The sequence below is a fragment of the Phodopus roborovskii genome, unplaced genomic scaffold (assembly GCF_943737965.1).
Source record: "Phodopus roborovskii unplaced genomic scaffold, PHOROB, whole genome shotgun sequence".
NCBI classification, from domain to species: Eukaryota; Metazoa; Chordata; class Mammalia; order Rodentia; family Cricetidae; genus Phodopus; species Phodopus roborovskii.
Window position 1 is genome coordinate 13,728,755 of NW_026125295.1, and position 12,571 is coordinate 13,741,325.

General features: G+C 46.8%; 1 protein-coding gene across 1 annotated transcript in view; it reads left to right on the plus strand.

The window, feature by feature from the left end:
• The first annotated feature begins 2,087 nt into the window (after positions 1-2,087).
• The window catches only part of Bsn (bassoon presynaptic cytomatrix protein), an 85,918-nt gene continuing 75,434 nt past the window's right edge, over positions 2,088-12,571 (plus strand). Inside the window, exon 1 of the mRNA XM_051204401.1 lies at positions 2,088-2,445. Within this exon, the coding sequence (XP_051060358.1) occupies positions 2,222-2,445 (224 nt within the window). The 5' untranslated portion in view covers positions 2,088-2,221. The remainder of the gene's footprint in view (positions 2,446-12,571) is intronic.

Consider the following 12,571-nt stretch of genomic DNA (forward strand, 5'->3'; position numbering starts at 1 on the left):
GGACTTGTGGTTTTGGGAGGTGCTGGGATGTATAAAGGTGGAAGGTCAGCTGAAGGTGACATCAAAGGGACTCCAATTGTGCATCTGTGGAGAAATTGTCATCCATGTTGGGTGGGAGGCTCCTTCGGGGTTATCCACACTCTGTAGGTGAGTCTAATAAAGTCCCTGGCTTGCCAACTTGGACCTTGAAGGAATTATTTTGTTTTTGTTTTTCGAGACAGGGTTTCTCTGTATTGCTTTGGAGCCTGTCCTGGAACTAGATCTGTAGACCAGGCTGGCCTCGAACTCACAGAGATCCGCCTGCCTCTGCCTCCTGAGTGCTGGGATTAAAGGCGTGCACCGCCAATGCCTGGCCCCTTGAAGGAATTATTACTTTTGTCTGTTTTTGGTGTGCTATCTGGGGTAAGTAGATGTTTATGTCTCCCCAGATAAAACTGCTTGCAACATCACAATAGCTGATGTTTGTGAAGCTAAAACAGTCTAATATGGGACAAAGTCAGGCCACTGGCCTGCCCATAGTGTTTGTGTGTCACCAGTGCTCCAAATCCAAGACACCACAGGAAAGACAGCAATGGCAGTGTTATCTTGTATGTGCTGGACTCTCTTGTGTATTCCCTCCACTAGGGACCCCACTTTCTTTATTACAGGGCCTGTTAATATCCTAACTTTGCACACTAGTAAATGGAGGCTTAGTGAGCCCGATCTGGGGAGTAGCCAGTCTGAGATGCTGACTCGAATGGTACCTAATTGTTGACATGTAGTCACAGACATAAAACAAAATCCAATATTCTTCAATCGGCACAGGAGCGAGCATAGCAGGACTACCATAATGCAGGCTCTCCTCCCTCAGCACGATAGGCTCAGGAGTTTAGTCAAAAGAACAGCAGATAGGGTCGAAACCACCAGGAAATGGAGGGCTCTGAATTCCTTTTCTTTCCTGCTCTATCACAGAGTTTGAGAAAAAACAGCTTGGATCCTTGAAGGGCCATGCCTCCTCTCCTGAACAGACAGCACTTGCCTGTCCACTGATGTTCACCTGGATTAGAACTTCTTTGTTTGTTTGTTTTCAAGACAGGGTTTCACTGTGTAATCCTGTCTGTCCTGGAACTTTCTCTGTAGACCAGCCTGGCCTCAAACTCATAGAGATCCTCCTGTCTCTGCCTCCCAAGTGCTGGAATTAAAGGCATGCATCACCACTGCCTGGCTAAAAGCATTTCTTTATTTTGAGACAGGATCTCTCTATATAGCCTTGGCTGTCGTGGAACTTTCTATGTAGATCAGGCTGGTTATTGAACTTCTGGAGATCTGCCTGCTTCTGCCTCCGGGGTGCTGATTAAAGGTGTGTGCCACTATGCATGGCTACTGTTTTTAATTATGCACATGTGTGTGGATTTGCATGAGTGCTTGTTTGTTGAGGAAAGAGGTGTAGAAGCCTTGTGAACTAAAATTACAGACAGTTGAAAAGCCCACTGACATGGGAACCAGACATGTCCTCTGCAGGAGTAGTTAGTATATGATCGTCATTGCTAAATCATCTCTCTAGATCCTCTTTTAAGAGAAGACATTTTTATTTGTATCTGTATATGGTTGGGGGTACGGGTGGGTGTGGAGATCAGAGTACAGTGTGTGGAAATTGGTTCTCTCCTTTCAACTTGTGGGCCCCTAACTCGCCGCGTCAGACTTGACAGAAAACACCTTTATGCACTTGATCCCTCTTGCTGGCCACTCTCTTTTAAAATGATTTGGTGTAGGCTGGCCTCAAACTCAGTATGTAGTTGATGACCTTCCTCTACTTCCTAAGGACTGGCACTACATGTGTAGGCCACCACTCCTGGCTCTTAGGTAGCTTCTAAGGTCTAGTGATTCTCCAAAGGGGTCCAGTGGAATCCGGCTGCCTGGCCCAGCCGGGCTTCATTCAGCACACGCCGGCCGCGTTGGCCGCGGAGGACGCATGCGCGGGTTCCGGAGGCCTTTTCCCGGCGACCCCGAGCCTGGTGCGTGGACACGAGTCTTCGCGGGCTGGCGTGAGCGCGCGCGGGGAGGGGGGGCGTGTGCAGGGTAGGGGCGCGCGCTAGGCGCATGCGCAGCATCAGGCGGCGGTGCGAGCCGACCTGGGAGATGGCGGCAGCAGAGGTGGAGTGGAGAGTGTGAGCGCCGCCCGGGAGCCGCCGGCCCCGGCGCAGTGCGACCCCGACCCCGCCCGCCCGCCCGCCTGCCCACCATGGGCAATGAGGCCAGCCTGGAGGGCGGCGCGGGTGAAGGGCCGCTGCCGCCCGGAAGCTCTGGTCCGGGTCCGGGCCCCGGAGCAGGGAAGCCGCCTTCAGCACTAGCAGGCGGCGGACAGCTCCCCGCAGCTGGAGCTGCGCGAACAGGACCCCCGACCCCTGGTCTCGGTCTGGGCCCCGGCCCCGGCCCCGGCCCCGGCCCCGGCCCCGGCCCGGGCAGGTAAGAGCGCGGGTCTGGGTGCCTGGAGGCGGGGGGCAGGGAGCTGCGGTCCGGGGCCTGGAATCCCACGGTCTAGTGGACAGCCAGTTCGGGTCTGCCTGACTCGAGTCCTGCCAGACTGGTGTGAGCTGGATGGTCGTGTGTGTATGGGGGGGGGGGGCGAGGTTTCCAGCCGCCCCGCCTTGACAGGACAGGATGGTGAGTACAGGGTTAGTCAGGGCCTGCAGACCGTGACTTCGTCACAATCCCCCAATTTCCTTCCCCCTAGCGCAGGGGACCAACAGCTCAGGAGGGGCTTATGTAACCTTAGCCTGGTCCCTCTGCACAGGGGAGCAACGGGGTGGAAGACATCCACCCTGTCTGCCCGTGTCTGCATATGTCCATTGTGTTGGGTCGAGGAAAGAGCACAATGGGAGTGGCTGTCACGGAAGATAAGTGTCACTGCTAGGAATGAGGAGACAGGGGAACAGTTGAACCATGAACTTTCCTTAAGCATTTCGTGGCTGTCACTACCTTTGAGGAAAGGAAAATTGCCCACTGGATACTATCAGGCCCAATAACACTCACAGTCATGTGCTTCCATCAAGGGTTAGTGGACACTTGCCGGTGCAGCAAAAATGCTACTGAATTACCTAGCGCCAGATACGAAATTGTGACTTACTGGTTTAGATCAACACCTGGAACCAGTAGGAAAGCGGAAACAGATCAGACCTGGTCAAGCATTTCAAGCCCAGCTTGTTTGAGATGTTTGCCAACCCAGTTCTGCACAAACAAGTTGCATTGAATGCAGAGGATGCGAAAGCTAATCTATGTCAGCAGACTAAAGACTACCAAGAGATGACGGGGTAAAATGGAAACATTATTTTTACACCAGTTGGGCCTGGGGAGTAGCATACTCCTTGGGGGCGGTGCTTCCGTCTCCATATGAAGCTGCCAATATATATGTTGCTTTGCCTTTCCCAGAACACAAAAACTCCAGGGAAGAGTAATTTTTGCTTTTTCAGATGCCCAACTATGTTTCTCCTGTGTTTATTTCCTCAGAAGACATTTCTTAGACAAGTCACAGTGATGAAGCTGTTAGTAGCCCAAACCTGCCTCAAAAAAGCCAGTCTGTGAATGTACCTTTTAGAAGTAGAATTTGCCCATTTACATTTGCTATTACAATAATGCAGTTGAGTAGTGCACAGCTCTTAGCACTGCAAACACTGTCCATCTTGCTGTGTGTTGAGTTGCTGTTTGGGTTTTAGCTCGAGACAGAAGCTCACCATGCTTCAGCTCCAAGGAAAAGCTACAGCGGAATGGAAAAACACCTTGTAGTTGAGAGCTCTATATGGGGAATTTGTCATTTTTCTTCCGGTTAGCTGTTTATCAGATGTTGCAGAGACAAGCATATGGGCTTTTGGAAAGACCTGGCAGTGTAGAGGGATAGGAATGAGGCTGTTGTATGCTGCTCATACCCCTCAGCATTCCATTTCTATTCTACATATAACTCCTGCTACAGGGCAGACCCATCCACCTCCATGTGTGCAGAAACCATGGGCTCCTCCTGGACTTAGTAGTTACAACACATCTCACCAGCTGTGTGCAGGGCTCACACTTGGGCCTGTATTCTTGAGGTCCTCCAGCTTTCAGGCTCAGGAGGTGAGTTGGTGATTTGTCACCAACACTTCAGACTGAGGACCTTTAGGGAGCAGGACTCACTCTTCCAGCTGCTGGTCAGTTTATGACAGCGTACCAGCTAAGCAGACAACCGCATGGCCTGTCTCTCCATCAGGGTCAGAATGGCTTCTTTTCCCTCTCACCAGTGCATCTCAGGTACCCGATACCAAATTTAGCACATTCTGTTTTGAGGTGCTGATGGACAGATTGGCCCACCAATGGGGGAAAAGCCCCATGGCATGTGCCTCTAGGCATTCAGCAAAGAGCATTGCACAGGGATATATTTCCAACAAGATCTTGAGTTTTGTAGCAGTCAGAAACCTCATAGTATTGAGGAGAGGGTCAAAAGAAGGTGTGATTAAATTTCTAACCCCATAGGAGAACTGAGGTTCCTAGGGAGTTGAATCCTGGTTCTTTCCTATCGCCATGTCACCTCTTGTCACCTCAAGCTGAATTTGTGTTCTCATGCTCATACTGTGCTGACTTGGGCTCTGTGAGGGGGTGGCTTTGAGATTCAAGGCTGAAGAGCCCGACTTGAATTCAGTAGGCAGGCATCAGTACTGCCACACCCGTAGCGGTGTCTCTGCCAGTCGGGGGTAAATGCAGATCTCTGAGCACTGGAGAGCTCCATAACGAAGGACTTTCTGTTTCTGGTCTCAGGTTCAGTACATACGGTTATATCAGCTCTGCTTTCCCCAAGGAGTGACAGATTGGGAGAAGGCTGATCTCTGTCTCGTGAACCGGTAGGGGCTACATCCTGTTAGAGGAAGGGACAGTACTCATTCATTTATCAGTTCACTCACTCACTCACTTATAGAGATGTTATCAATATGCAGCAAGAGCACAAGATGGTAGAATTATACCTGTACACAGATCCATGGCATACCACTAGATTAAGGCCAGACCTTGTAAGTACCTGACACAGTACCTTTGGGGAAAAGTGCTCAAAGGGGCTGGGAGGTGGTACAGTGGTAGAGAGTTTACCCAGCACCTATGAGGCCCTGGGTTCAAGCCCCAGTACCAAAATACCTGTTTATTGGGTACTGGGGAGATGGTTTAACAGTTAAGAGCTCTGACTGCTCTTCTAGAGGATCTGAGTTCAATCTCCAGTACCCACATGTTGGCTCACAACCATCCATAACTCCTGTTCCAGGGGATCTGACACTCTCTTCTGGCCTCTACAGACACTAGATACAAGTGGAATAGACATAAATGCAAGCAAAACACCCATACACATAAAAATAAACCTTAAAAACTATTACACAAAGCAGGGATGGAGAGGTTGCTCAGTGGTTTGCTACACTATCTTGAGGACCTGAGTTTGCATCCCAGCACACACAGAACAAGCTGGTCATCTCATACAAACCTGCAGCCCCAGTACTGAGGGGTGCAGGCAGGCAGACATAGGAGGAATCTCTAAGACCTGCTTGCTTCCAGTTTATCTGAGAAAATGAGAGCCCCAGGTTCAAAAGGGTTAAGTGGAGAGTGTGGAAGAGGTACCGGTACCCCATTTTGGAATCTCCTTATGTGGACACAGGTGTGTGCATTCCTCCTCCCCAACTGTGCACGTAGACTGAGATACATATTCACACACAGCAAATAAATAACATGTGAAATTTACTTTAAAATTGCACAAAGGGTTCACATAGATCGGTGGCAGCCAGACTCGCCCATATGAGCTATAAGAACTTGTAAATGTTTTGTCACATACAAACTGATCTTCAATAAGTTAGGGAAGGTATCTTAGCCAAGAGCAAGCATTGGATTTGGCTTCATGGAGGGTATAGGAGGAAAAGATATGATACTTCCCTACCCTTTAGCACTTAGTCTGATTGGTCAGGTCTCGCTTGAAGAACCAAACCATAGCTAATCTCTAGGAGGAATTGTGGGCAGCCTTGTGTCTGGGAGGTGCCACACGGGCAGTGTGTAACAAGAGGTAGTCAAGTAGGAAGATGAAGGGCTCAGTTAGGTTTCAGGAGAGGGAGACACCCAAAGCATTATGGAAAAATTATTGGAGCCAGGCGTTGGTAGCACACACTTTAATCCCAGCACTCAGGAGGCAGAGGCAGGCGGATCTCTGTGAGTTCGAGGCCAGCCTGGTCTACTAGGGCTAGTTCTAGGACAGCTTCCAAAGCCACAGAGAAACACTTTCTCAAAAAAACAAAAACAAAACAAAACAAAAGTTATTGGAATTCAGAGAGAGAGAGAGAGAGAAGGGGGAGAGGAATGTGGTCTACATTGTAGAGAATGAGACCGAAGGCAAGACTAGGAGAAAGAGAGGGTAACTCCAGGAGAGACATCTCTCTAAATAAATAAAATCCATAATTCCCTTTCACCTCGTATGCCAGGAAGAAATCTTGAACCAAAGACAGCTGGTTGTTGGCGGGATCAGCACGAGAACACTGAGAACCACATGGAGTTTCTTTTCTCAAAATGGGTTTGTCAGGCATGGTGTCAGATTATCCAGGTTTATTATGTTAGCTAATTGTCATAGACTAGCAAAATTCACCATGAAATAGTGTATAGTGTAAAGATATAATGAGAGGACTCAATTGCCAGGTTTGGAAATAATGATTATTTGTCAATTAGAGGCCTTGTCTGGCCTCAGTGGCTGAGTTTTTTGGGAGTGTGGGTATGTGTTAAAGTGATCTTTTTTTTTAAAATAATGACATTGTCAATTTTACTCAAGGGGCAATCGTTTTTGCTTTTCTTGTTAGGGGAAAGGGGGCAACTTTGGTAATATTATTCTCAGTGCTGGTAGGATTGGTAGATGGTAGGGTTTTATATTTTATTTGTTTTTTGGAGACAAGAGTCTTACTCTGTAGCCTGAACTGGCCTGGAATTCACTACCTGACCCAGGTGGCCTCGGATTTAGGATGCTTCACTTGACTCAGCTTTACAATTGCTGGAACTACAGGTGTGTGTGGTCATATCTGGGACTTTAGGCATGAGTGGTCATGTCTGGCTATGGATTTAAAAAATGTTTTTCTAGTGGAGAAATTAGAAGAGATGCTATTTAAACAGACAAACAAACAAAACAAGGTTACTGTGGAAAATTTCAAGCATACATAATAATAGAGGGAATAGTCTAATAAAGCTCTGTGTTCCAATTACTCAGCTACAGCCATTATCAACTCATAACCAATCAAGCTTCATTTACTCCTCTGCCTCCTGAAACAAATTCCAGACATTCCAACATTCCATCATTGGTATTCTAGTGCACTCTTCCAAGAAACAAGAGCTTTGTACAAATGTAACCATAGTGCAGTCATCATATCTAAGTATGCATTTCCTTCTTCCCAGGGAAGGTTTGCTAGGAATTCAGAGGCTCATGAATGTTAGGCAGGCACACTGTCTCTGAGCTCAATGTGCAGCCCAACAACCTGTTCTTTTAAAAGGAGATTTATTGTTAATTAATGTGCATTTGTGTTTGTCTGTGTGTGGGTAAGCACCCTAGAGAAAGTGACTGAAGAGGCTTACATATTGGATCTCCCTTGAGCTGGTTATAGGTAGTTTAATCCACCCAATATGGACGATGAGAACTGAATCTGGGTCCTCCACAAGAATAGTACATAATATTAATGGCTGAACTGTCTCTCCAGTGCCCAATAACCTGTTTTTTGTTTATTTGCTTGTTTGTTTGTTTGTTTTGAGACAGGGTTTCTTTGTGTAGACCTGGCTATCCTAGAACTAGCTCTGTAGACCAGGCTGGCCTCCAACTCACAGAGATCCACTTCCTCTACCTCCCAAGTGCTGGGATTAAAGATGTGCATCACCACTTGGAGCAATATGTTCTTTTGTTTGTTTATTTGTTTTTCAAGACAGTATTTCTCTGTGTATCCTTGGTTGTCCTGGAACTCACTCCATAGACCAGGCTGGCCTCCAACAATCTGTTCGTAATCTCAGGGAATATTTGGATATGGTTCTGTTTTCTGATTAGGTTATAGATTTTGACAGTTGTTTTGTTCAAATTGGATGTAGATATCAAATCTAGTCTCTTAATTTGTTCATTTTGTAATTTATGTATTATAGATCTGAGTCACTTATTCTATAATTCTTCATATTCTGGACTATGTTAATTGCATTCTTGTATCATTTAAGTCGTATCATGACCAGTGTTTTCCTGAAAATTGGATATTATATTTAGAATCTATTCAGATTCCCATTTTATCATCATCGTTATTAACTATTTGTAATTCTGGGGTTCATACCCAGGGGATTCCTGCATTCGTAGAATTGCTGTACCACTGAACCGTATGTCACCCACATTTCATTCATTTTGCTGTTATTTTTGAGATCCAGGCTTGCTATATGGTTGAAGTTGATCTTGAACTCATTTTGTGTAGCCCAGGGTAGCCTCAGCTCTCAATCCTCCTGCCTCAGCTTCCTGAGTCCTGAGATGACAGGCATGTGCCACCTTGCTAGGCTGAAATTCTACCTTTGGAAGAAGGGATTTGTTGAGGATTCTGATGTGGAGAGGGGAGGAAGTCGCTAAAAATAGAACCTGGCTTTGGACTAATTTGAGAGGCAAAGAATAGCGTGGCGGGTCACGTTCTCTTCTTTCTCTGAAGTCCTTCTTCTGAGTTTAAGAAGCCAAAGCTTTCAGAGTCATGCCCTTTGAACCGGACTCATATGAGCCCTCTGTAGATTTGAAGTAGGAAGCTGCCTGCTAGGAGATAGATTTGGGGGCCTTCAATAAATCCTCCTCGTCTCAAGTTCTTGTATTTCCAAGTGGGAAACTTTTCCTCTTATTAGGATTGGGAACGGCCAGACCCTGTATATGTGAGCTACTCAAAGGGACTCTGTCCTGGAGTCCATGGGCCTGTCCTGCTAAGCCAGGACTGATAAAATCGTTGTATTAGTTCCAACTATGGTTACTAGATGGCTACTTCATCAAAGACATTCTGCTCGGTGTTTTGTCCCTCTCAACCTGCCAGGCTGTAAAGAGGCTGCAGCCCCCATCTTGTCCTTCCTGCCTGGGAATTGTTCTTAAACACTGAAATGGTGGCTGGGACCTGTATGCTTGCTGCAGGGGCTGAGATGACACTTTACGATATGAGTAGGCTTGGTGAGCAGTCCGGATGTGGGGACTCCTGCCTCTGTCCTCCACAGGCCAGGAGCATGTCACTCTGGCTTGTGTACTGCATTCATAGACTTGCCTAAGCAAGCTCCTGTCCTGCAGGACTGCTTCCCATCCCCATTTAGAAGCACAGTGAGGGAGGCTGGCTATAGCTGGGACCCTGGGCTGTGACTCTCTGCGGTAGGGTGGCTGGAATTCTGGCTTTCTGCTCTCTGTCCCATCTTTACGGAGTGGGCCTCTAGTGGATGGGTGTCTGCTGGCCATGGTCATTCTGTTTGTTTGTTGTGGTTGTTTCTAACAAGAAAATTATGTGGAGGCATATGGGAAACCTTTCAGGTCCTTTTTAGGATTCAGTCCAGAAGAGCCTGCAGAATCCTGGCTGCCACTAAGACAGGTGGCTCTGCTATCAGAGTCAAAGGTGAAGAATCCGAGAGGAAGCAGGAGTGTCTTCTGAGACTTGGTCTCAAATATAGAGAAGACCAAAGAGCCCCACCAGCTTGTCTAGGAGCTCATGAGAAAATACCCCCACTCTGTCCTACCTGGGAGTGTCTATGGCCTTCCAATGAGCCAGGGATGTCCAGTGACACTGGTTTAGGGACAAAAATGATCCTCACAATGATGCTGAATAACCATTTAGATGTGAATAACCATTGGTGATGTGGAAAAGAGGGAAGGTAAGGACATTTTTCTATCACTGCATTGATATACTGTGGTTTGGAGGCAGATAGCAAGGGACTACCTGCACTTAAATGTGTGTGTGTGTGTGTGTGTGTAAGAGAGAGAAAGGCATACATACAGACAGATAGAAAAGAAGACAGAGAGACAGAAAGAAGAAAGAGAGTATTCCATGGCATGTATTTAGGCAGTAGAGGAAAGTCTCAGGGTTAGACCTTATCTACAACTTTGAGGTGGGGTCTCTCTCTTTCTCTCTAAATCTTTTTATTATTTTATCTTATGTGCATGACTGTTTGTCTGCATGTAAAATCTGCATAATGCCTGGTGCTTGCCACGGCCAGAAGAGGACATCGGGTTTCCTGGAACTGGAGTTACAGTTGTTAGCTGTCATAGGGGTTCTGAGAATTGAACCCTAGTTCTCTGGAAGAGCAGCCAGTGCTCTTAATCACTGAATAATCACTCTAGTCCTCCATACCCTTTTATTTTATATTTTCAGACAGGGTCTCCATATAGCCCTGGGAGTCCTGAAACTTTCTATGTAGACTAGGCTGGCCTTGCACTCAGAGATCTGCCTGACTCTGCCTCCCGAGTGCTGGGATTAAAGGCATGTACCACTACACTGATCTCTCTACACCCCTTTAAATGTTTTATTTTTAATTATGAGTATGCATGTGTCTGTATGAGGGTTTGTGAACGTCAGTGCCTGGGGAGATAAGAGGCACCAGGTACCCCGGAGCTTCAGTTAGAGACAGTTGTGAGCCACCTAACATGGGTGCTAAAAATCAAACTCTGGTTCTTTGGAAAAGCAGGAAGTGGTCTTAACCACTGAGCCATGACTCCTGCCCCAGGCAGGGTGTCTTGTTCGTGGCTGTGTATGCCAGGCCAGCTTCCATCTCACTGCAATACAGACACCTGCCGCCACATCTGGCATTTTATGTTGGTTCTTGGGGTTCAAACAGAAGTTTTCATACTTGTGTGGCAAGAACTTTACGTTCTGAGCCTGAATTTTTTTTGGGGGGGGGACGTTGAGTGGGTAGAGAGAGAGAGGTCTCAGGTAGCTCAGGCTGACCTTGAATTTATGATCTTCCTCTTTGCTTCCTCCTCTCAAGGGCTGGGCTGCTAGGCGTACGCCATTACACCAGTGTTCATTATGTACCACATGACGCTTTAAAATATGTAAAACTAATTAAGGTATCTATTCCCTCACATATTTATTTTCCTGTGGTGAAAAACAGTTGAAGTCTACTTAGTAATTTTTCAAGAATATAATATTGTTATTAACTATAGTTATGATGATATTCTTGAGTTTATTCTTATTTACCTTGAACTTGGTATCCTCTGACCAAACTGTGTGCTCTCTCCTTTTATGTGCTTCTTGTGCGTGGGAATTCTTGTGGGGTTTCTGCAGTGAAATAGAAAGGTTTTTATTTTCTTAAGATTTATTATTTATTTTGATGCTGGTAATTGAACCCAGGGTCTCATCCACCCTAGGTAAGTGCTGGACCACGAACTAAATCCTTAGTCCAGAAGTAGATTTTTTTGTTCTTTTTGCGGCAGGTGTCACATAACTCACAGTGGCCTCAAACTACCTGTGTAGCTGAGGGTAATTTTGAACTTGTGACTTCCTGTGGCTACTTCCTGAGTGCTAGGTTTACAGGCATGTGCCAACACTCCTGTTTCTGCAGTGCTGGGGACTGAACCCCAGGGCTCATGCCCGCTAGGCGGATGGATGCTCTGCCTTCTGGGCTACATATCCAGCTCAGCAGTGTTTGTTTTTGTCAGTGTTTCGCTGGGTACTCTAGACTGTTTTATGCTTTTTTTGTTTGTTTGTTTGGTTTTTCGAGACAGGGTTTCTCTGTGTAGCTTTCCTGGGACTCACTTGGTAGACCAGGCTGGCATTGAACTCACAGTGATCCACCTGCCTCTGCCTCCACTGAGTGCTGGGATTAAAGGGGTGTGCCGCCACCACCTGGCCCCAGACTGGTTTAAAATCTTGCCTCAATCTTCTGAGTGGTGGGTCATAAGCACCATGCCTGCTCTAGAGGGTTTAAAGGGAACGATGAGTTGAGCCTTTCTTTGGGTGAACCATGAGGATAAAGGAAGGAGCATAGAGTGAGTGGGCTCTGTCGCTACGGGCTTGTGGTCTGGGGAGAGACAGAAGCATGTGACCTTTACCCTTCCTTTCTGCCTTGTCCTTCTTGCTTCTGCCTCTCTTTGTCTCCCAGAGGTAGGATAATCAAGAGCACAGTGTGAAGGGATTGTATTATTCCATATCCTAAAATAGTAGAACATATATTTGTATAGTGTTTTACAGCTTACAAAACACATTCAAAACATTAGCTTATTCTGTTGGGAGCTCCAAAGGCCTAGGATGAGCGATTCAGAACAGCTAGCTAGCAGACGTTAGCAAACCAAAGCCGCCTTGCACTGAACACAGCTGGAGAGCCCTGTCATTTCCCTGCCTCCTGCTCAGACAAGATGGAAAATTTAGCAAGAGGGTGGGGAGGGCTGTGTGGAGGCAAAAGGATCAGGAAGTAGGACATTTGGATAAAGGACAGAGTAGGATGAGGAATTGTGGGCATCCTGAATGAAGATCAGAAATCCAGGTTTTGATCGTTTGATGTTGCCCCAGACTCCACACTGAGTCTACACGCCGAGTAGCTCTTTAGGATGGTCTTGTTTTATTTTTGAGCTTCTGGGGATCGTGCTAGG